Source organism: Colletotrichum scovillei (assembly GCF_011075155.1).
Source record: "Colletotrichum scovillei strain TJNH1 chromosome Unknown Contig00006, whole genome shotgun sequence".
Lineage (NCBI taxonomy): Eukaryota > Fungi > Ascomycota > Sordariomycetes > Glomerellales > Glomerellaceae > Colletotrichum > Colletotrichum scovillei.
Genome location: NW_023336264.1, coordinates 3,975,884 through 3,998,328, shown reverse-complemented (window position 1 = coordinate 3,998,328; position 22,445 = coordinate 3,975,884). Strand labels below are relative to the sequence as shown.

At 55.4% G+C, this 22,445-nt stretch overlaps 8 protein-coding genes across 8 annotated transcripts; 4 read left to right on the top strand and 4 right to left on the bottom strand.

Moving 5' to 3' along the window:
* Nucleotides 1-375: 375 nt before the first annotated feature.
* HER10_EVM0001377 (uncharacterized protein) lies at nucleotides 376-1,855 on the top strand (the record flags this gene model as incomplete). The annotated part of the gene is made up of 2 exons (XM_035471126.1): nucleotides 376-968; nucleotides 1,027-1,855. The coding sequence occupies 2 exons, from the start codon at nucleotides 376-378 to the stop codon at nucleotides 1,853-1,855; spliced, it is 1,422 nt and encodes a 473-aa protein (XP_035332150.1).
* Nucleotides 1,856-2,181: 326 nt separating this feature from the next.
* Nucleotides 2,182-3,718, top strand: HER10_EVM0002902 (uncharacterized protein). Its single transcript, XM_035472595.1, has 2 exons — nucleotides 2,182-2,669; nucleotides 2,756-3,718. The coding sequence occupies exons 1-2, from the start codon at nucleotides 2,323-2,325 to the stop codon at nucleotides 3,405-3,407; spliced, it is 999 nt and encodes a 332-aa protein (XP_035332337.1). The 5' UTR covers nucleotides 2,182-2,322; the 3' UTR covers nucleotides 3,408-3,718.
* HER10_EVM0004889 (uncharacterized protein) lies at nucleotides 3,545-4,414 on the bottom strand (the record flags this gene model as incomplete). The annotated part of the gene is made up of 3 exons (XM_035474517.1): nucleotides 3,545-3,648; nucleotides 3,733-3,807; nucleotides 3,961-4,414. 3 exons carry the CDS (start codon nucleotides 4,412-4,414, stop codon nucleotides 3,545-3,547), a joined length of 633 nt encoding a protein of 210 aa, XP_035332553.1.
* Nucleotides 4,415-5,277: 863 nt separating this feature from the next.
* HER10_EVM0012419 (variant SH3 domain-containing protein) lies at nucleotides 5,278-9,689 on the bottom strand (the record flags this gene model as incomplete). The annotated part of the gene is made up of 2 exons (XM_035481815.1): nucleotides 9,174-9,689; nucleotides 5,278-9,105 (listed from the first exon to the last, which is right to left on the bottom strand). Exons 1-2 carry the CDS (start codon nucleotides 9,246-9,248, stop codon nucleotides 5,278-5,280), a joined length of 3,903 nt encoding a protein of 1,300 aa, XP_035333507.1. The 5' UTR covers nucleotides 9,249-9,689.
* A 1,300-nt stretch (nucleotides 9,690-10,989) lies between these two features.
* On the top strand, nucleotides 10,990-14,252 carry HER10_EVM0008922 (uncharacterized protein). The gene is made up of 4 exons (XM_035478427.1): nucleotides 10,990-11,813; nucleotides 11,872-11,939; nucleotides 12,007-12,174; nucleotides 12,230-14,252. Exons 1-4 carry the CDS (start codon nucleotides 11,741-11,743, stop codon nucleotides 13,817-13,819), a joined length of 1,899 nt encoding a protein of 632 aa, XP_035333055.1. The 5' UTR covers nucleotides 10,990-11,740; the 3' UTR covers nucleotides 13,820-14,252.
* Nucleotides 14,253-14,346: 94 nt separating this feature from the next.
* HER10_EVM0001436 (uncharacterized protein) lies at nucleotides 14,347-16,265 on the bottom strand (the record flags this gene model as incomplete). The annotated part of the gene is made up of 9 exons (XM_035471183.1): nucleotides 16,056-16,265; nucleotides 15,709-15,951; nucleotides 15,620-15,651; nucleotides 15,530-15,557; nucleotides 15,456-15,463; nucleotides 15,290-15,390; nucleotides 15,057-15,227; nucleotides 14,685-14,984; nucleotides 14,347-14,525 (listed from the first exon to the last, which is right to left on the bottom strand). Exons 1-9 carry the CDS (start codon nucleotides 16,194-16,196, stop codon nucleotides 14,347-14,349), a joined length of 1,203 nt encoding a protein of 400 aa, XP_035332155.1. The 5' UTR covers nucleotides 16,197-16,265.
* A 254-nt stretch (nucleotides 16,266-16,519) lies between these two features.
* On the top strand, nucleotides 16,520-20,332 carry HER10_EVM0012084 (Sec8 exocyst complex component specific domain-containing protein). The gene is made up of 2 exons (XM_035481487.1): nucleotides 16,520-19,309; nucleotides 19,372-20,332. Exons 1-2 carry the CDS (start codon nucleotides 16,740-16,742, stop codon nucleotides 20,018-20,020), a joined length of 3,219 nt encoding a protein of 1,072 aa, XP_035333462.1. The 5' UTR covers nucleotides 16,520-16,739; the 3' UTR covers nucleotides 20,021-20,332.
* A 197-nt stretch (nucleotides 20,333-20,529) lies between these two features.
* On the bottom strand, nucleotides 20,530-22,210 carry HER10_EVM0006943 (ribosome biogenesis protein ytm-1; the record flags this gene model as incomplete). Its single annotated transcript, XM_035476514.1, has 2 exons — nucleotides 21,958-22,210; nucleotides 20,530-21,884 (listed from the first exon to the last, which is right to left on the bottom strand). Exons 1-2 carry the CDS (start codon nucleotides 22,052-22,054, stop codon nucleotides 20,530-20,532), a joined length of 1,452 nt encoding a protein of 483 aa, XP_035332816.1. The 5' UTR covers nucleotides 22,055-22,210.
* Between the last annotated feature and the right edge of the window lie 235 nt (nucleotides 22,211-22,445).

Genomic DNA, 22,445 nt, shown 5'->3' with positions numbered 1-22,445 from the left:
CGCTGCCCTTTGAAACTTTGGCTGTGTTTCCATGTCGCACTCTAGATGGACTGTTCGATCAGGAACTGGCCTTCATCGTTGCGTATCAATCCCCCGAAGTTAGTCACTCTTCTGATTGTTGTTAGTAGAGATATTATCCCACAGCGCGTTACGCTTGCCGAAGGCTGCACTGGGGAGCGGTTGGAATATGTCGCGTTGCCGGTGGCACAGTGCCCGAAATCGGCTACAGTACACATGTCCGTCCGACGGTATCATGAGGGGTTGCCGCATCTAGATGTAGGATAACGCAGGTATTCAAATAGGCTCGCCCTAAAATTTCTATCGCATAGTGTCGAGTGAACCAGATTTCGCCAGATGCGACCCCAGTAGCGAACAATGTCTCTGTCGAACCCTCACAGCCAGCGGCTCGCAGCTCTTCTGAGCCGGCGACACCCAGCCGTTCACCATGCCAACAATGCGCCTCTTTCACGTTTCCAGTCGCGATACGCATCCACCACTTCAGGGAACTCAGAAACATTGCCACCACACTCCAAGCTGCCCTTGAAGATTCTCTTACGGTCCCTGTTGGTGGCGACCATTTCTTCCCACCGGATCTTGTTGGGCCCGTCTCTGGCTATTTTGAAATTCCTGAACGACTCGCACCAGACCTGGGTCTTTGACGTGCAAAGGAATCCTTTATTGCACGCTGTACTGAAGAAGACCATGTACAACCACTTCTGCGCCGGCGAGAACCGAAACGAGGTGACGTCGACGATTGCGGAGATCAAGCGCATGGGGTTTCGGGGAGCCATCCTCACCTACGCTCGCGAGATTGTGGTCGACAATACGACAGAAGAAGAGAGCGGTCGGGGGTTAAAGGAGATGGATCCCGCTTCAGAAATCGAGTCAGATGCTGGGATCGACGCTTGGCGTGAGGGTGTCTTGGAAACGGCGGATATGCTCAGTGAAGGAGATATTTTGGCTCTCAAGTTGGCGCCCCCGAACACATCAATATGCATTCTCATGATTTGCTGACTTTCTCCTCAGACTGACTGGTGCCGGTGCCGCCGTTTCAGAGGCGCTCACTTCGAGGAAGCCCCTACCAGCGCAGATGGAGTCAGCTCTCTCAGACGTATGCTCTCGCGCGGTGGAGCGTGGAGCACGCATCTTTATGGACGCCGAACAGATTTCAGTACAGCCCGGAATCGACGCAGTAGCAATAGACCTCATGCGCCGCTTCAACACGAAAGAAAGAGGCGCCGTCGTCTTCAACACCTACCAAGCCTATCTCAAGAGCACACCGGATACCCTGGCCCAGCACGTGGCGCTAGCTCACAAGGACGACTTTGTCCTCGGAATCAAACTGGTGCGCGGGGCTTATATCAGCTCAGAGCCAAGACACATGATCAATGATACCAAGCAAGCAACAGACGACTCGTATGACTCTATCGCACGGGAGCTTTTGTCACAAGGATACAGAGACTATGGCGTGCCGGGCGGGAAGTCGTTCCCGAGCATTGAGTTGTTCCTTGCAACGCACAATAAGGACAGCGTCCTAAAGGCCAACGAGCTTCAGCAAACTCGCGCCAAGGAAGGGAAGGCCTTGATCAGGATTCAGTATGGGCAGCTTCTGGGCATGGCCGACGAAGTCAGCTTCAGTCTACTCCAGCTCGCAGACCAGAGGGCCGATGCAAAGGGATCGGATAGTGATGCCCCTATAGAGGTCTACAAGTGCTTGAGCTGGGGCTCTCTTGGTGATTGTACGTCGTATCTCTTGCGGCGGGCGGTCGAGAACCGGGATGCGGTATCCCGCACAAAGTCGGAGTTCACTGCGTTGAAGAACGAGTTATGGAGGAGGCTTACATCTTCCAAATGATCATGGCAAGGAAAATAGAGATATCAAAGTCGCTACATCGCACTCTTATCATCGTGAAGTTGACTAGGAGAACCCACCGCTCTCTCAGTGTAAGTGAGAGATTGGTGAAGAAGAGAATCAAGGGGGGGAAAAGGCAACATTTGGACTATGTAAATAAAGTAATGGTCGGTGCTTCGACCAGGGACCATTACCCCCCGGCTGGAGAGCTATCATTACCCGTACTTTATCCGAAAGAATGACAGAATGGAACCGAAGCTCCCTCTAAACGAGGGGCTCTCTCCACAGCCTGGTAGAGGTACCTGGCCTGCCACCAAGCCCCACCATCTCAACTCCCAAAGCCACCGCGCAAGCTACAAAACGACATCGTCACATCTCACCCAGCGCCCTCAACCTCACTCACCCTCCGACCGCCCCCACCCCCTTCCGACAGTCGACACCTAGACGGCATTCCCGACAACCCACCCAACATGGCAGCCAAAGGAGACAAGATTGAGAAGATCATCACGAGGCTCCAGGCCCGCATCGGCGAGGGCCAGTTCTACGAAGCCCAGCAGCAGACCCGCGTCGTCGCCGCCCGCTACATCAAGGCCGCAAACTGGCCCGCCGCCATCGATATCCTGTACAATGTCGCACAGTCCCTGCTAAAGGCCGAACAAGGCGGCAGCGGCGGCGACTTGGCCGTCATGCTCGTCGACGTCTTCAAGCAGGCCGAGCTAAAGCCCGACGCCGCCAATAAGGGCAAGCTGCTCACCCTCCTGCGCCTGTTTGCGGCCCAGGAGCCTACGAGGAAGAAGTTTATCGGGGAGATTATTGCGTGAGTATATAGCCTTTGTCCGTTGAGTGCGCAGTATACAGTGGAGAGGGAAAGACGATCAGTTGTTGCTAACTACCGGGCTACAGATGGTCATCAAAGTTCGGCGAGTACCCCGCCGGCGATACCGACCTCCACCACGTCGCCGGATCCCTCTACGCCGAAGAGCACGACGCCTACGAGGCGGAACGACACCTGGTGCTAGGAACAAAGGACTCGGCCGAGGTGCTCGCAAAGATGGAATACGTCTGGTACAAGGAGGACGACTCGCACACGGCGCCCCTCTACGCCGCCCGTGCCATCTTCCCCTACCTCCTCGTCGGCAACGTCCGCGCCGCAAACACCTGCTACCGCCTCTTCGCCTCCTCCCTTAGCGACGACAACAAGGGCCTCGGCGTCCAGGACGTCAGCAGCAACAGCGCCGACCTGCGCATCTTCCCCGGCCTGCCCCTCCTCAACTTCCTCGGCCTGCTCTTGCTGGCGATCCAGCGCGGCGCCCCGGACGCCTACAAGCAGCTCCTGGCAAAGTACTCGCCCAACATTTCCGAAGTCAGCGCGTGGAGCGAGGCGCTCGAGATCATTGCCGAAATGTACTTTGGCATCTCGCGTCCGAGGCAGAGCAATCCGCTCATGGACATGATGGGCAGCCTGTTTGGTGGTGCCGGTGGTGGTGGTGCCCCTCAGCAGAGACGTCCCGCGACAAGACGGGTGGAGGCACCCGCGGCTGAAGGCCTGGATTAGATGAAGATGTTTTCCGTCGATTCGGCGTAGATGCCCACCGTACGCAAGAGCGCGCTTCATAATGAACCAGACGTTGAAAACATGTGTCGTCGAAGTAACGACCAGGATATCCAGATGGGAAACGCTAGGCATCCTGTTCAGAAGCCACGGGGCAGCTCCGGCTCGGCCTCGTACATCCAATTATCGTCGGCGAGAGCCGAGACTTTGGCTCGTAAACTGGCTTTGACGGCTTCGAGCAGCTCTATTTCGTACAGGAGCCGGTTAGAAACCCCTTTTTCCTCCAACGAAGAGTGGACACAAAAGTATCTCGCAAGGGGGTACTCACCTTCGGGCTGTTCACGGACGGCGGTATGGTTGACTTGATGCTGCTTCACCGCCTCTGCGAGCCGTTGCCGCTCTTCTAAAAAGCATAGTTAGCATTACATATAAAAATCAATACCCCTTTTAAAGAACCAGAAAAACAAAGAGAAAAATGGACAAGAATTAGAACCGTGAATAATTAAAACGTAAAAAATTGAGAAAAGGAAAACAATGGGAAGGAAATAAGACTTACTCTTGCTCTCCTCCCGATCATCCATCGCAGCAGCCTCATCAGCCTCGTCAAACACCAGTGTCGGCAGGTCCCCGAGCTCAATCTCGCCGTGCTCATCACGCACCACAATCTCCGCGGGTCCCGCGGCGGACGGCGGCCCGCCGTCAGAGAGGACGTCTACGTCGAGGCGGAGCGTCTCGCCGCCACCGACATGACCGTTACCGTTGCCGTGAGTAGCAGCAGCAGTTGAAGAACTCCCGCCTGGTCCCACTCCTCCCATCGTCGCAGCAGCAGCAGCAGCGGCAGTGGTAGATACTGATCCCGCGCCGACAGTAGACGCCATGGGCTGCCCCGTCGTTCCCGTCGTCGTAGTCCCCGTCGCCCGCCTCGTGAGCCCCTGGAACAGATTCCGCCGAACCGCTCGTCGCGGGGCACCGGGCGGTGGTGGTACGGCTCTCGAAGCCCTGTCTGCCATCTTTTCCCCTCCCTTGCTTTTTTTTGCTTGCTTACTCTTCTTTTCCGTCTGTTGTTGGAACAGTGTGCTGTAATGGCGATAGAGAGTTGCTGATCTCCGATCCCGATCCTCCTTCCTTGTTTTCTGGTACTTCTCACGGATATAAAACGTGTAGTTGCCGATGCAGGATAGTAAGCGTTTTCTTCCTTCTATTACAACTCAAGACCCTCAATTCGTAAGATAAGACAAGGATGTTGGATGTTGAATCTTCCAAAAAAGGGGGATTGAATATTGAGTTGGTTGGTTATGGGGCTCGTGATCTGTATGTGCAGATCGCCCCTCTGTTTACATTTGGAGGGTGAGGTCGTCCAGGCACCGCGCGCAGTGAGGGTAGGTAAGGTAGTTATCGATAAGGGACAGTGCGGATTGCCAAGAAACCACCTAAAGGCAAAGCATAAGGTAGCACCCATCGGAGCACCTACCTCATCACCTCACCGAGCTCACTGCGCACCTCACTTACACGGTCAAAACACCATGACCTGGGACAACGAAATTGAACATTATTGACTTCATTGACTGCATTTTCGCGTAAACCTTTTATGTTACAGAACCATCCTAGCCTGGACATGCATGATTCCCATTATGTATCGTACATTAGAAAAACTCCCACAGCCGTGACGAAGACCTCCAACCGATCGATACCCAGTTTCCCAAATACACACAAAAAGAAGAAGACAAGAAAAAACCGGTAGGAAAGAAAACGCCGAGATTTGCATACCCCGAACCCACCCAGTCGTAACCGCTCAAGTCCCTTTTTTTTCGACATTGCCTTCGCGCATTTCAAATCAAACAAAAAACAAACGACGCAGTAGATCGCGGCATGATCATCCCACACATACCCATTCGGCAAAGACGCACCAGCGAGCGGTGCGGTCTGCCAATACCAGCCCCCTCCACACTCCCTTCTCGGAACACTTGATGATGGTCTCCCACGTCCCACCATCACTGAGATCCTCTTCAGCTCCTCTGCTGCCGACACTGACTCCTCTGCGCTCCTCTTTCCTCATAAGACGGAGGATTTTGCCGCCTGGAGTCTGAATCGCCAACTTCGCTGGCTTCTTCCCACCCGCAGCTGCTGAACTGAGGTTCGAGCCGCTGGCGCTGGAGGCGGTCATACTCATGGCGGAGCTCGGTCTTATAAAGGGAATTGGGCTTGCGCCTCCGGGATTGGATGACGGTGTCATCACCGAGCCGACCGCGCCCGCAGAGCTGGGATGCTGCCGAATTGCGAAAACAAAAGTGTTGTTCAGAGCCAGGCGTTGACATTGAGGCTGAACAACGTAGATGTCGTGACGCTGTGCATGAGGCGTCGGGTGCCGCGTCACAAACTCATACGGAGGGTTCTCGCCCGTATGAATGATGGGCAGCGCGAATGCCACTGGATGAGGAATGTCTTTGATGCTATGCATCAAACCACGCTTGCCGGCATAAATCTTCAAGACTCCCTGACCCTCATCACCAGGCAGCAAAGCCTTGACGGTGTATCGTTTGGTGCCGTTGAACCACTCCGCTTGAGCCAGCGCTCTCTTCTTCACAACTTCGCCGCTCTCGAATACGTCACCATCGACATCTCTGGTGTAGCCGCGGACTTCGACTTCAGCAGCAATCTCGACGTCAGGTGGAGCGTTGAACTTAACGTGTACCATCTCCAGATCCTCGATGCGAGTTGCTGCCGTATTGTAATCGACCATCTCGAGCGTGTTCTTGAAGAAGGGAGGGCAGGCGCAAGGCAGGTTGAGGAGAACTTCATGAGCCTGTGGCGGGCACATGTGTTGTTGAGTGTGGTGTTCAGGAATATGCGTCCAGCAGAGCTCTGTCGGCCGAGTGAGGAACCACCAAAAGTCCGCGGCGCTGTTGCTAGCACTCGAGTAGAGATGCCGCCTGGGATACGAAGGGCTGGCCATGCAGCAGTCAATCATTCGCCAGTCGTTGTCGACCAGAACCGCATTCCACCAGTGATTCGCCCGAGGCATGATATTGTGCTCCGGAATCTCGCCGGGCGTCTTGAGGTACCCGCGGATGACCTCGCACTGGATACCAACGGCAGAGCACATTTCGTACACAATGACCGCATACTCTTCAGCACTCGCTCGCTTTGACTGCAGTACCCTCCGAGTGTCGACTCCGCCTTCAAAGTCCTCTTCCCAGACAAGCTTCTCGGATACCCAAGTGAAGATTGCCCGCAGTCTCTGGACGTCGCTGCGGTATGGTCGACATACATAGGTTGTTGCCAAGCTCTGTGCTGTCGTCGTTGGTGGAAAGCTGGCCACAAACCTCGAGTTCTTGTCCACCTGAGTGAGATTTATTGATTGGTAGTCGATGGGGTCCTCCACAGGCTGACCGTCGGCGCCCTCGTCACCCTCCATGCCTTCGTACAACTCATCGACTGGGTTCAACGCAGGGTAGTCGAGCATTTGGCAGCGGTCTTTCCGCTCGTTCCTCTCGTTCTTACTCAGAGAGTTGGATCGATTGACGTCTCTGCGAACCTGAACCCAGTCCACTCCGTTTGCGAGCCCCATTTCCCTGGCTGCTTCCCTACCGAAGCCAGTGCTACCCAAGTTGGTCAAGTTGGAGACGCTAGCACCAGCTTGAGCGGCAACATTGGGCATGGAGCGAGCAAAAGGCGACGACCTGGGCGAGTCGGCACCCATGGCAATACTACTGCGCCCGGATGCCACCCCAGTCTTGGCTGTGTCGAGGAGCTTCTTGAAGATGTTTCTCTTTGGGGGTTTTGGGGTGACGAGGCCTCCAAGGCCAGCATCGTCATGAAAGCCAGCTTGCGACTTTGGCCGAGATGCTTCTGAGGCGTGACTGCTGTGATATGTAACCCCAGTGAATGGTGTTTCTGGGCGCTCGATGTCAGTGTCACGCATGCCGAGGGCACTCTGGGCCCGCTTCTGGGTTTTGCGAGCGAAGCTGCCAGCGCTCGTTGCGCTAATAGCGCCGGCTGACGACCCACTCATCAAACTCCTGTCGCTGCTTTGCGTCGTCGAACTCTGATTGCCTGAGGAGGCGCTGGTAGAGTTGGTCTTCGTCGTAAACGTCCTGTTCAGGACGTTGCGGCCAATGTCGTAAGCCGACTTGCGCCCACGAAGCTTCCTCTCCTCCGGTCCACCCATCGAAGACTTGGGTCTCTCGTATAACTGGCCTTTGGGGGGTGGCTTCGGTGCCTCATCCTCAAGGTCAGCCATACTTGCGCTATGTTGATGCATTTTTTTGAGACGACTTTCCATACGTTCGACGTAGTTACTCAGTTGAGGTAGCTGCTCTTTATCCTCCCGATGTCCGTTATGATAGGATTGGTCTCGTGACGACCCGCCGCTCCAGGTTTCGTACCCTTCGTCCTGTTGTGCTATGCCCATGGATGTCTGTGGTCTTTGGTAAGTGTTCTTTCTCCTAGCGCGGTCATTCACCATGTCAAACGACTCGGGCGACCAGGGATCCAGTGGGGGCTCTGGTGTCGGATCTCGAGGCATCCCCAGTGCGTCCAGCTGCTCGATCACGCCATCCATCGCCTCTCGCAAAGGCGAGGGAGTCATATGGCTTGCTGATGGCGAAGGTGGAGCTGGGGAGTGATGCCGCTGAGTCTGTATCGGCGATGGTCGATGAGCTTGGTATGAAAGATGAGAGCCGTGCCTGTCCAGAGGAGGATGGCGGTTATCATATGAGGCGCTCGAGTCCTGCCGCACGACATCAAATCGCTTGTCAAATGAGTTACCCGACCCATGTCGACTGGAATTAAAGCGGTTGTCGAATGAGCCGTGTGAGTCCTGACGAGAGCTATCGTGCCTGCTGTCGTAGGATATGCTTTGCTTGTGCCGTGAAGCCGCTACATGTCGGTGCGGAGGTGGGGCCGGGGGTGGAGGAGAATCCACCTTTTCTCGTGTGGGAGGACGGTAAGGCTTATAGCTAACTGAGGGAGCCGGTGACGGGCCTCTTGAGTGGAAGTTATGGGATGGCGGTATGGGAGACGGGCCCCTTTCTGTGTTGTAAGAGTTCTGTCTCGATCCGTGGCCGTGGCCGTGACCATAGTCGGGGACGGGTGTTCTTTCTCTAGGGGGTATTGGTGTTCTCTCCCTTGGAACGGGTGTTCTTCCTCGTGGCACAGGAGTCCTTCCTCTCGGCATGTACTGCTGTTGCGCGCCATCGTTGAACGAGTTACCCCGCGATACGTAACCGGTCGGGGCTGGCGACGTGTATGCCCGCATTCTAGTCGAGGCAGTTTCATTGAAAGAGTTCTCTCTCGAAAGGAAGGCTTCCGGGGCCGGTGACCGGTCTCTTCTGGTCTGCTCCGCCATTGCGCTGTGAATCGACTCTCCAGAGTGCCCCCTAGGCCTCGGATTTGGGTTCGTCCGGTACACCTCGGGCTGTTTCGCAGCGGTGTAGTGCGGTGCTTTGGAATAGGCCTCGAAAGGCTTTCGGAAAGTCCTCGACTTTTGAGGCGTGCTTGGGCTCGGTGTGTTCTCTGCTGGGAGAGGGCTGGCTGACCTCGTCGTTGGTTTAAAGTCGGCGGGGAGGACCTCAACGAAATTGGAGGGAAACACTCCCACAGTCCTTCTGTCGCGCCACAGTCTTCCCGTCCACCATGAACCATCCCCAGCGTTAAGACATTCGATCAAATCACCCTCGATGAAGCCGAGATCTCGTTTGGACTGCGGGAAGTCAAGTCAGTACTCTGAAAGCCAGTCCTCTCATCGAGGCTCGAACAGCTGCAACAAACCTCTCCGCCCCAAGAGTAGACTGCTCTGCACCAGCACGGGAACCGTGTCGGCAGAGATTGTGGTGCAGGCACCATGTTGAAGATTGGACGAATGCACCTGCAATCGGAAAGGCTGCTGGTAGGAATGCGACTGTTTGCGTGTTGATGTCGAGTGCCTCAGTGGTTGTTGGAGGAGGAGCGTGGCACTCGGCTCACGCAGTGACAAGTTGATTCGACGCGATTGTGTAAGTTGCAATGAGATATCGTGAGGGTCATGCAAAGGCGTGGACGCGCGCAAAGGCTGGTGGCAAGGAATGATGACAAGATCGAGCTCCCGCAGCGAAGCGAGAGGCAAGCGAGAGAGAGAATTCAGGGCTCGTGGGAATTTTTTGCAAGCCTCTGGGAGTTTGTTGTTGAGGAATGCAGGTGAGGCTCGCGTGCACGGCGACAATGACCTTGTTTGAGTGGGTAAAGGCAGTTGGTAAATGCGCGAGGTGGGCGTGGGCATGGGAGTTGACGTCGGGTGTGGTGTGGGAGATGGTCAATGTTGGCGGAACAAAGTACAAGTCGGGTGGAAAGTCGATCTGTCGGACACGACTTCCAAGAAGGGGATGCGGTGAATGTCAGCGAAGCCGGGGGTGCGGACCCGGGGCAACCAACAAACAGAGGGGCTCGTTGGCGGGGGGACGTCGGGAGTCTCCAGAGGGGAGTCCAAACACTGCACCTTGTGTACCTGTAAATCAGGGCCTAGGCTTACCTTACTTTACCTTACCTTACCTTGGTAAGGTAGGTAGGTACTTGCCGTAAGTCAGGGCAAGCTTGCAACGGGTTGCGACCTCCTGTGCGGCTGGCGCATCTCCACCGGCGACTAGTGGGACCCTCTCAGTGTCTCCTTGGCGCGGCGCTAAGCCTGGCATGGCACATCTGAGGCCCCTGGACCTTGGAGAAGTCTTGGAAATCTTTCGGTCACCGCCTGCGATGCCGAAAGCAAGGACCACTGACCAAGTATTTCGCACCTTACAGAGTACCTTACTTGGATTCGGTACCTTACCTTGACGCTTGAGGTGGGCAAAGACCCCGTCATCTTTCCCACTATTAACCTTCTCTTCAGCTTGCCTGATCCAAGTCGTGTTATCGCCCAGCTGCCCACGGAGTATTACGTCGCAGATACACAGATGCGTGGAGACTGGAGTAAGGTAGATTCTCCCTTGCAGTACGTATCACTCGTTGAGATACGACGGTCCATATAAGCCTGCACGTTGTCTTGACCAGCTTCGGCAAGGGAGAGAGGAACCCAACCCCGGCCAGCTTTTTAAGAAAGAGTCGATAAAAAAAGGCTTGTCTCCTAGCAGCAAACCTGGAAGGACCTGAGATGACAGCAGAAAAAAAGGGCAGAATGAGGCGTGAGTGAGGATGTTCTCTGTAGAAAAGCAGGGGCACTCGTAGGCACGTCGTTCTTAGTGCGATGAACAACGCAGCGCCGTCTCATGGGGATGCCCTGCATACCTTAGCTCAGCACCATCGCACACCAAATATACTACGTATTGTCTGGCGCCCACTCACTTGCCGTTGGCAACCAGAAATCTGCAAGGCAACGCAGCTAACGTTTGGCGCGTCGAATAAGGTCGCAGGAAACTTGGATGGCAAGACAGACTGACGGGCGACAAGAAAGTCTGCAAGCCGGATCAAGGTCAGATCAAGGTCACGCTCGCAATCCTTCTACCTCTCTGGCATGCAAACGACGCAAGCACTCACACGACAGCTATCAGTGAGCACACCTCTTTCTAATCACGTAGCACACTTTGCATTCTCGCCCTCGCCCGTTGTATCCGTACGTCTCTACCTCTCACTCCATCTCTCATGCATATCAAGGAAGCACTAAACACCAACCACTCCCACATCTTTCTATTCTCCTCCTCCGCTTTCTTTCTTGTTCGCGATTCTCACGATGCTTCAGAAACAGCGGCTCTCGACCGATCTCTCTTCGCTTGCTTTTTTCGTCGCAAGATCGGCTGACTCGCCCCGGTTCATAGTACACTACAAAGTACCCCCCCTGGTGCCAAATTGCGGTTCCCCGGAGCTCCCCCAGCTATACCAAAACGGAAGAAAGTAAACAAAGGGCCCGAGCTTTGCGACGAAGCACCGCCCAACGCCCAACTCGACACTCGACCACGGCACCACAGTACCACGGCCAAAGTGGGAGACCAAGGGGAAAAAAAGACCACTTTCACCTTGGACCAGGCCCTGGACTCCCGCTCGACAACCGAACAAGCGAACAAGCCCGCCCGCTACCGCCGCTGTCCCAAGCAACCAGACTGCTGTCGATCCGCTTGCTTTATTAAATCCAATTGCTTTTGGTCCGCCCTAAATACACAAGCCAGGCCGTCCTGACTGACACACGACAGCCCGTTCCCTGGATACCCATTTCTTCTCTCGAAACTCTCCTAGCATACTGTCGCTTCGCCCGCGCAACTCTCTTATCGAAATCCCTCGGTCTAGGACTCCCGGGTCGACCGTCGCCAGCTCCTCCCTCCCTCCCACTCCATCTTTGCTGCAAGGAATTCTGTTGAGCGAACAAAAACGATTCAATGACGTCCAAATCGGCCGCGATGGCCGACGAGGGTGTCGCCGAACACTACCAAGTTCTGGAGGAGCTCGGTCGTAAGTCTTGCCATTGTCTACGTCCTTTTGGAAACCGTTGCGCTGACTTCATATTCAGGTGGAAGTTTCGGTGTCGTTTACAAGGCCATTGAAAAGGCCACTGGCGAGACGGTCGCTATCAAACATGTAAGTCGACGCATCGCATCTTCGACTTGGTGTACCACGAACAACAGACTAACAAAGACCTGCGCAGATCGATCTCGAGTCAAGCGAAGATGACATTCAAGAGATTCAAGGCGAAATCGCTGTGCTGAGCACATGCGCGAGTTCCTTCGTCACGCAATACAAAGGCAGTTTCCTGCGCGGCCACAAGCTCTGGATCGTCATGGAATATCTTGGTGGTGGTTCATGTCTCGACTTGGTATGTCACTTGGCGCAACAAGTTTGCCGGAGTCCGGCTAGCTAACATTCCTCAGCTCAAACCCGCCAACTTTGCCGAGGTCCACATCGCCATCATCTGTCGAGAGCTTCTTCGTGGTCTCGAATACCTCCACGCCGAGGGTAAAATTCACAGAGATATCAAGGCTGCCAATGTTCTCTTGTCCGAGGCAGGAAAAGTCAAGCTGGCCGATTTCGGCGTCGCCGCTCAATTGACCAATATCAAGTCCCAGCGGAACACCTTCGTCGGCACTCCTTTTTGGATGGCTCCCGAAGTCATTCAGCAGGATGGCTATGGTTTCAAGGCAGATATCTGGTCTCTCGGAATCACTGCCATGGAGATGGCCAACGGCGAACCTCCTCTGGCGCACATTCATCCGATGAAAGTTTTGTTCCACATCCCGAAGAACTCTCCTCCGCGACTGGAGAACAACTTCAGCAAGGACTTTAGGGATTTTGTTGCACAGTGCTTGGTCAAGGACTCTGATCGCAGGCCTTCGGCCAAAGATCTCCTTCGTCACCGATTCATCAGATCAGCGGGCAAAGTTGAGGCTCTTCAGGAGCTGATTGCGCGCAAGCAGATGTGGGATGCAAACCAGAACCGGAGGTCCCATCCCACCTTTTACCAAGAGACCCTGCATACCATGTCTTCCAGGGACGACACGGACGAGTGGGTGTTTGACACGGTCAAGTCAGTGGCGCCAAAGCGGCCGAATGGTCATGCACGGAAGCCTTCCTACTTTGCGGCAGAAGAGGCCATGCGCCGGCTCGACCCCAAGGACGCGCCGCTCGGCCCTTCGTCACCCGCTCCCGGGACAGTTCGCCGGTCGACTGTGCGTCGCCAGCCCTCGAGCCGCCAGAGTTCCGGCACACAGATCCAAACAAACGGCTCACCTCGCTCGACCGTCGCCAGACGGCCTTTACAACCAGACATGTCGTACGGTAACTCTGGGTCCTCCGTGCGACTCTTCCGCCGGGTGCCCTCGGATGGCTCCGTCACCGCATGGGAGGACACTTCGCCTGAGGGTACCATGGGCAATGAGAACAAAGCACCGATGCGGGCAGCCGCGATTGATACCAATAGCAAAGAGGCGCTGCTTGGGCGGCGACTCTTCAACAGGGTCCTGGATCCTACCCTCGCCGAGCTTCACGCGCAGACGTCGGGCATGCAGAGGCGGGAGGCGCTTGCGAAGCTCACCGATGCCTTCACGCTTTTGGACTCTGTTGATCCCGAGGGTGCCTATCACCTCATGCAGAACATGATGACAGCTGTCTCCCAGGATCCCAAGCTGAACCAGGCCTTGATGCCCCAGCAATCGGTCAAGATTCCGTCGGATGGCACTCCCCAAGGAACGGTTATCATCAGGAGCGCCGCTCCCACGCCATCAAGCAGCCCGACCAAGCTGATGATGGCAGCAAACAACCCACACCTCAAGAGCCATAGGAGGCGCAATGGGTCGATTGCGACACCCGAATCTGCCGAGAAGGAACGTAGCGAGAAGACGGCTGTGGAAGCCAAGTATCCCGGTCGCCCTCCCCGGCCCGGTATGGAGCACTGCAAGCAGCTCTCGGACGTGCTTTACGGCCGGTGGACGGAGGGCTTGAGAATCAGATGGCCAGCGGTCTAGCTCCGATCTCTTTTTGACGGTCATCTGAAGGATATGGGTAAAGATTGACACAACATTATTATTCACGAGAAACATGCTGTATGATGAGAAGTGTATGAACACGTCGCAGCATACCGGGTTGGACAGCACACACAAAAAGCATTGGGAGAGAGTTTTCATTTCAGCTTTTGGCAGATTGGAGAGTTATTTTTACCACTGAGGGTTAGGCTTGATTCTTTTTCCTCCGGATTGAAGACGCTGATGATGGGACTAACTTTTCCCCGGCGATGATGTTACTTTCACGACGGGATGAGTATCTACACGCAGCCGATTCGGGTTTTCATGTTCGCTCTTCTGCTTCGCATTGGGTTTGGCGTTTTTTTGGGTCTTTGTTTGGTAGTAGTTAGATACCTCCTAGGTAGCGTTAAGATTGCGTTTTATCAACAATGAAAAGGGTTTCTTTGCGGTATAATTGATGTTCCCGTTTGCGTGCACATTGTGTGTGAAACATCGTGATATGGTATCTGAATTGGCCAATAAGTAGTGGTTTATGGCTCCTCCGCCAATGGGACATTCTTCATGGAGAGCTTTATTCTCCAATTGATAAAGTCGTCCGTCAAGAGCTCCCCGTGCCCGGCTTCGTCGACTTTAAAGACTTCGATGGTGGGCTCGCCCGCCCGCCTGCGTATCCTCCACACGCCGTCATCATTGATTGTCTGCCGAAGCCCTGCGACGAAGGGTTAGTGACGGCTCGATTCATACTCAAGCAGCTAATGTAGAAAGATTGGCGCGACATAAGGTAGGTTTGGAGAAATTATGGAAAAAGAAAGGAAGAGAGATCGAGATGGAAAAGGGGGGTAAGGGGGAAAGGGAGGAGAGAACTCACAGACGAGAAACTCGGCGGCGAAGTTGACGCACATGTCGCCGTTCCACGTCGCTTTCCCGCGGCGCTGGACGGTATCGGGTATCTTTTCCGTCTCAATCTCCTCGACGTCGGTGAGGATGCCGTGGCGGCTGCGGAAGCCGACGATTATTTTGGGTACGCCGAGGAGGAAGGACTGGATCCAGAACTTCATGAGCTTGCGGTGGAAGTTGTCGACGTCGCGGTCGTCGCGGATGGCGAGGCTGGTTTTGAGCTCGACCCAGTTTGTGGGGGCGCCTTGTTTTTGGGGCTTGGAGTCCCAGACTTTGGAAAGGGTAGCGTAATGTCAATGGGTGATGACGATAAGCTGGGTGGGAGAGATGAGGGACAACGTACCGGCGTCGACTTCGCCGCCTATGCAGATTACGGTTTGTCCTATACCAGTCCTGACTACGGAGCAGTATTGGGCCTTGTTGTTCACCACCTCGACGTCCCTGTTCTCGATGTATTCTCTGGGTGTTTCGCCCCAGGTGTCGGGGAGCGTGGCCAACGTCTCGAACTTATATCCTAAGCTTCCTATTAGCATACTTCATCTCCCTCGCAGAGGAAGAAGAGAGGCTCTGATATACCCCAGAACTGCATCACTTCGGGCGGAATCGGTCCCCGTCTCTGCTGTGCGTTTTGCTGCTTCTGAGACGCCACTTTGTACTCGTGATTCTCTTCAATGTAACTATTCCAATTGTCAGTCTGGCTGGATGGCATGGGCCCGTCACGGTGTTGCTGCGCTTGCCGTACATGCAGTCCTGAGTTCCGTTTGGGTCAGCTCAGTTGTTCATTTGCGGGAGGTATGGGAGTGTGTTCATGCGCACTTGGTACAGCGTTGCGTTCATTTCAAAGCTAGTTGTGCTGTCAGCTCCCAGTCATTTGAGTAAATCTGCAATAGTGGATGCAAGACTAACCCATCACGATCCTCAAAGGGCGATGCCATGATCTGTTGTTCTCTTGGTTAGTTGAGCCTGGGACAGGGATAGCAGGAGTAACTTCATGCCTTGGTCATCATGCCACGCCATGTCACGATTTGGGCGTCAATCTTCTGGCCCGTCTCCTCCTCGTGAGCCTTGATCGTCTTGAGAAGAGCTGTTAGGTGCTCGGGCTTAGAGTCGTCGTGCTTGATGAAGGTATCATAGCCTTTGGATAAGTCGGTGCCGAGGGTAGGCGGGTAGTAGTATCTCAATGAAGAGTCGCCCAGATGGAACTCATGGTTGTCATCATATGAGAAGCAAGCAAACTCCTGATCCGTGTTAGCCAAAATGTTTTAAATGAATTCATTGGCACGTGAGACTCATGTTGATGAGATATCCACCGCAATAAAGAAGGACGGGATGCATAAGGTACCTTTGGTCGTTTGACCGGTTGGCTTGCGGCATAGAAACGCCCAATAGGCTGGATAGGAAATTGTTCCGACATGACGGCGGATGATGCAGCGTAGCACTTGGATCCGGATTTCAAAAGGCGTCGTGTTATCCCAGCAGGCATCCCATTACTCAGGAGTCGGTGTGAGTAACGGGCTCGGTCGGCAGCCCCGGTCTCAAGCTTCGGTGTCGGGAGTTGAGAAAGGAGTGTCTGCGGCGCAACGGCGCGTCGAGACGGCAGGGCGGGTCAATTGGCATGGAGTCCGTCCGGGGTTGGTGGAGAACTGATGTCGACCGCTGAAGCGAACCACTGAGAGCCCCGGGTGACATCCAAACATCGCTGAAACATGCATGCGGACGGCTGGGCTAGAGCCATCCGACACCCCTAGCTGCAGCGGGACGCCAGCACCTTCCAGGTTGACAAGCCAGCTCCGTCCACTTCAACCACGAATACAACTTCATCGACTTGGAATCCTCACCCCCCTTCGCCCGATCACCAACAGATTGACAGCACGATTGACTCGAGAATAAGCGCCGCATCTCTCCTTTGAGCCGATCATCGCTCCCTACCGATACTTGCCGGTCCTCACTCCCTGACGACCCCTCGTTCGCGATGCGATTCCCCTCCCTACCGACCTAATTCGCTATACATACCTGCTCCCACACCATGTCCAATCGGTACGGCGGTGGCGGCGGCTACCGCAACGGCAACGGATATGGCAACTTTGGCAGGCAAGAAGAGGATTACGATCCATACGCCAATGGATATTCAGGCAACGACAGAGGAGGTGGCGACCGATACGCCGTGGGATCACCGCCAGCGATGAACCCCCGATCACCACCTACACTTCGAAGCGGCGGCCCGCCGCCAGTCCGCAGCCGCGAGCGCATCCAGGAGACGAACGCGGAAAGACAGATTGGACAGGTCCTCGAGCGCGTCAAGGTGGAGTGGCCGGCAATGTGCCAGACCGACTGCGTGCCTGTCCAGCTCGCCCTCCAGCTCCTCGACACCAGCTCCGTAGGCCGCGCGCACGACTACAACCAGTTCCGACAGACGCACGACTATCTGCAAAATTCCCTCAAGGGCATCGTCCACGAGCACCACCAGGGTTTCAACAGTTCGATCGGAACGTTCCACAAGATTCAAGGCAGCATCCAGGCCTCGCAGAAGAGGGTGCGCACGCTCAAGGACTCCCTGCTGACGTCCAAGGTGAGCCTCTGCACGTCGGACCCGGACCTTAAGAAGCTCTCGGCCACTTCGCAGGCTTATGATGAGCTTCTCACCACGCTTAACGAGCTGGAGGAGCTGCGTCTGGTGCCGGATCAACTAGAAGCCCGCATCTCCGAGAAGCGCTTCCTAAGTGCAGTTGAGGTCTTGCAGAATGCTCTGCGTAAATTGAGGAAACCAGAGCTGGACGATATCGGTGCTCTGAGCGATCTGAGGGGCTACCTTGCCAATCAAGATACGGCACTGATGGACATCTTGGTTGAGGAGCTTCATGAGCACCTGTACCTCAAGTCGCCGTATTGTCAAGAGCGGTGGCAGAACCTCGCCAAGACTCAAGGCGCTCTCAAGGAGGGCAACTACGAATCAATCACTATTGCTCCTTTCCACCAAGTCTTGGACGCCATGGATTTCGAAGCATCGGCGACTGAAGATCCGGCCAAAAACCCGGAGGCCGACACCTTCTCATACGTGTCTCTGCTCGTGGAATCCCTTAACAAGCTGGGAAGATTAGAGACGGCTGTCGACACCCTCAAGCAGAGACTACCTGTCGAGCTGTTTACCATTGTGAACGAGACACTTAACGAGGTCGACCAACGGCATCCCAGCTCATTGCGCGGCGGCTCGACTAACTCTCAAGGACTGCATATCTACGGCAGTCGAGAGACCCAAATGAGAGCAGATGTCATTTACGATCTCCTGTGGACGCTTTTTGGCAAGTTTGAGGCTATTGCTGAGGGTCACCGTGTCTTCCACGAGGCGATCAAGGCCCTCATCCGACGAGAAGGTGCTGGAAACAACAGCGCCCTGTTGGGTAGCTTCAAGGAGCTTTGGAATCTCTACCAGAACGAGATTCGTTCTTTGCTGCACAACTACGTTACCACGGACGCCGACGTGTACCAGTTCAGTACATCACCAAAGCTTGGGACCAATGCCAATGGTAAAAAAGATGCCGCTAGAGAGCACCTATTCAAGTTTTCTGAGGGTGACCCCAAGGCTGTTGACATGACGACTGAATACGAGGCTCTTGAGAGCATTATCCGATCTGCTGTTCCCGGTTTGACTGACACGTCTCGGAAGGCCGGGGCTGATAAGAAGCGGCCAGTACCCGAGGGCAGCACCAAGAGAGGAGGAGGCGCTACAGGTTGGGAGAACAAGCAGACAACTGGTACATACAAGTCTCTGGTCGAGCCCAGCGTCTTTAACATGAGCTTGCTCCTCCCTCCTACTCTTGTCTTCCTTCAGCGTCTCAAGATGATTGTACCACCGGGCTCAGATCTTGCCACCAGCACATTGACGTCCTTCTTGGATAACTTCCTAGTCAACGTCTTCCAGCCTCAGCTGGATGAGACTCTCGGCAAGTTGAGCGATACCATCTTTGGCGAAGCTGATACATTCTTGCAAGACCAGGAATGGACTCAAGTTGCCAGACGCCCCGTCTTCAAGGGCACGACAGCTTTCTTTGCCATTGTCACAGCTTTCTGCCGCATGCTGGGTACCATCCCACACGATCAGGCGTTGAGCACGCTCATCATTACTCAGATGATGAGATACTACGATCGTGCTTTTGGATGGTACAAGTCACTTGTGAGCAAAACTCAGGCGCAACCAGACAAGCCCACAAAGCTACGCATGTCGGCAGCGATGGCTCTAGAGGAGGGCGATGTCCAAGAAACCATTAAGCAACTGTGGACATCGGACACACTGGAGCGCGAACTTCTCGAGAAGGAAGTCGGTCTGCTCATTGTCCAGACCAATGAGAAGCGCATGGAGATGGCCGACATCATCCAAGACAAGGACACCATCTCTTCTCTTTGTCTTTTATATACCAGCATGAAGTGGCTTGCAGTCAAGATCTCAGGTCTGCGTCACATTACTCGCAACGAATCCGACTCTTCCCGCCCAAACATGAACCGAGGCTCGAGCAAGCGGTGGACGCTCATGAACGACCCCAACAAGGCGACAAACGAAGATGGACCTGTGTGTCTGCCAATGACGCAGGAGACCGTTCAGTAAGTTTTCTTCTCTTCTTGAAGCCCCCATATCATTATTCCCTTGCTAACACAAATACCAGGGCTTTCGATGGAATCGTCTCGTCGTTTGAAGAACTTGCCGGCACCGCGCTCTTGACCCTCCACATGGAGATTCGATGCGAAATTATCTACTCCCTCCGCACTGCCCTGTCCACCGACACGGCCCCTTATCTTCTCGACCAAGAAGTTACAGAGCCTGATCCGCAAATCCTCAATCTCAACTCGGACCTCGTCCTCTACGATGAGACCATTGCGCGGTACCTTCGCGCCAAGGAAACAGCCTTCATCCGCACCGGTCTGGGCCTGCTCATCAACGACTACCTAGTCACCAACGCTGCCTTTGTCTCGCCCATGAACGCAAAGGGATGCGGCCGCATGCAGCTCAACATCTTGGTCCTGCAGCAGAACCTCAAGAACGTGGAGGAGGGCGTCGACCTCGCGCGCGCGTCAAACTACTTTGCCCTCTTCGACAAGGGGCCCGACGCTATTGTCGAAAAGGCCAGCGAAGACAAGGACAAGGACGAGCACGCGGACCCGTCTGACACGTTTAGCTACGAAGAGCTGAGGACGCTGCTGGAACTGTGCTTTAGCGAGCAGCTGTCCAACCCCGAGCGGGGGATCGCCAGCGCCGCCAAGAGGCAGATGGCGGATAAGATGCTCGGACTTAGTGAGCACATGTGGCAGACTTAGAGACACCTTGGGGCTTCACACTGGCCTAAGAAGAAGGAGAGAGAAGTGGTTTGTTTTTTTCACGGCTGATGATATATAGTTGATTCAATCGTGGCTGGCTGGCTATGGTTTAACTATACTTGCACTTTGCGAGGCGTTTAGGAGAGGTAGAGAAACAGAGCAAGAGGGTTACTGACATCATCTGGACTTAACTCTATCATGTGGTTTCGGTCCTACTGCGTGGCTGCGACTTGAAAACCAGAGTTGTCGTTTGCGATTCATCACCGGAATCTGGGAGGGATGACACCCTGCAAGTCTTGATCAAATTTTGGGGGGGTATTATTCTTGTAGTCTATAGCTTTTTCAATGCCAGCAAACTTTTCCCAACCACATGTACACGAAAAACACAGGCACACAATTCGTAATTCTTCCGCATCCACCTTTCTCGTCCTTCCATCTCTCATACAGTTCACCCAAACATCCCGCCACTCAGACTCGCAGCATCCCGCCACCGTCCATCATCAATCCTCTCACGAAGAAGCAACGAGGTCCCTCCCCCTGTTGATCTGCACCTTCTTGTCCTCGCCACCGCTGACCAGACCCCACGTCTGGTCCCACGCGAGGCCAAACACCTTGACGCCCTCGCCGCCGGCGGGCGCCTTCTTGCCCTTGAGCCACTCCCGGCCGATGGAGTAGACGGCCTCGCTGACGCTGCCGCCGCCCTCGTCCTTTGTCGCGGGCCGCACGCTCCGCAGGTCCCAGATCTTGACGGTGCCGTCGTGCGACGCCGACGCCAGGCTGTAGTCGTTGTCCGGGGAGGGCGCGAGCGCCGAGACCATGTTGGCGTGGCCGCGGAGGGTGAGGACCGAGGTGGCGGACGCCGAGGCGCGGGGGTCGAGGAGGGTGACGTGGCGGGCCGAGGAGCCGGCGGCCACGAGGGAGGAGTTGCGCGGCATGGGCGCGAGGCAGAGGAGCGGGTGGAGGGTGGTGAGGGTGGAGACGACGGAGGCGGTGGTGAGGTCGAGGGTGCGGAGGGTGTGGTCCGCCGAGACGGAGTAGGCGACGGTGGCGTCGGTGGGGTGGAAGGCAGCGCCCGTGACGGAGGCGTCGGCGGCGTGGGCCTGGATCATGGCCAGGGCGCCCTTTTGCGGGACGGTGACGGACGAGTTGGAGAGCTTGGCGCGCTTGACGCTGCTGGCGTGGGTGGCGGGGATGTCGTCGGCGTCGACGTCCGGGCTGCCCTTTTTCGAGGCCAGCCAGAGGCCGACGCGGCCGTCGGCGGAGGCGGTGAGCATCTTCTTGGAGGCGCCGTGGACGGCGAGCGAGTTGATCATCTTCTTGTGGCCGTGGAGCTCTAGCGTGGGCTTGAGCTCGCCCGAGAAGCGGTCGGCCGACTCGGCGTACTTCCAGACGACGACCTTCTGGTCCAGGCCGACGGAGGCGATCTGCGTCGACGAGAGGAATTTGGCGTCCGTCAGGAGCTTGGCGTGGCCGCCGGCGCGGGCCGAGGGGGATGTCGCGAGGCACTGGCCGGAGCCGTCCCAGATGCGGACGAGGCCGTCGTAGCCGGCGGAGAGGATGCGGTCTTGGCCGTGGGCGAGGGCGTCGCCGGACCAGCGGCCCGCGGCCGAGGTGGCAGAGAGTACGTCAACGGCGGCGACCCAGTCGTCGTGCTCAAAGGATGCCTCGTAGACGGGGGGCAGCAGACTGCGGACGTACTGCAACGTGAGCGTCGTCTCGAAGGAGAGGCCGTTCTCCTTGAGGTATTCTTCGATCGTGGTCCGTAGGTAGGTTCCGTTGACGAGGAAGTCGAGAGGCACGGGGGAGGAGGTGTTGAGCATGGACTCGGAGTTCAATATCCTTGAGAGGCCATATCGCTTGATGTCTATAGATGAGTTGTAAAAGGTTAGAGTCTGGAGGAAGCCATTGGGTCGGAATATCCGGTCGGGCGTGCATACCTGCGGGCACAATCAACTGCCTCTTGCTCTCGTCCAACTGCAAATCCTCATGCGTTGTTGTGAAGTTCACCTTCACCTGGGCCACTGAGGACTCCATTGCGACGAGGGTCTGAAAATCTTTCTTATTGCGATTGACTGAAAGCTTCCGTGTGAGAATCGAAATTGAACCCAATATTCGTAAATACCGGGCAGTATGGCTGCTTGATACCCCGTGAGAAAGTAATAGTCCGAGGGCAGTGAGAGTGGCTTCGATTGGTTTTCCGTATGTTGGAGTTCGGTGGTTGATAGACGGGGCACTTCCAATTTTTTTTCCTCTCCCCAAGCTTGATGTCAGCCTTGCAGGATACTTCCACCCCGCCAAGCTAGGCATGTCCAATCATGGCTCCAGCGCAAAAAAGGGACCAACGCTAGGGCCACCAGGCTGAACAATGCCCCGCATCCGCTGACCTCCGAGCCCAGGGGCTTGAGGAATTATCAAGTCGTAAGGG

Bases quoted from the DNA above. Each gene is read 5' to 3' on its own strand.
- HER10_EVM0008922 (XM_035478427.1), top strand. From the start codon at position 11,741: ATGACGTCCAAATCGGCCGCGATGGCCGACGAGGGTGTCGCCGAACAC. The intron at 11,940-12,006 runs GTAAGTCGACGC...AGACCTGCGCAG, and splicing joins AGACGGTCGCTATCAAACAT to ATCGATCTCGAGTCAAGCGA. The intron at 12,175-12,229 runs GTATGTCACTTG...AACATTCCTCAG, and splicing joins GTGGTTCATGTCTCGACTTG to CTCAAACCCGCCAACTTTGC.
- HER10_EVM0002902 (XM_035472595.1), top strand. From the start codon at position 2,323: ATGGCAGCCAAAGGAGACAAGATTGAGAAGATCATCACGAGGCTCCAG. The intron at 2,670-2,755 runs GTGAGTATATAG...ACCGGGCTACAG, and splicing joins TTTATCGGGGAGATTATTGC to ATGGTCATCAAAGTTCGGCG.
- HER10_EVM0012084 (XM_035481487.1), top strand. From the start codon at position 16,740: ATGTCCAATCGGTACGGCGGTGGCGGCGGCTACCGCAACGGCAACGGA. The intron at 19,310-19,371 runs GTAAGTTTTCTT...CACAAATACCAG, and splicing joins ATGACGCAGGAGACCGTTCA to GGCTTTCGATGGAATCGTCT.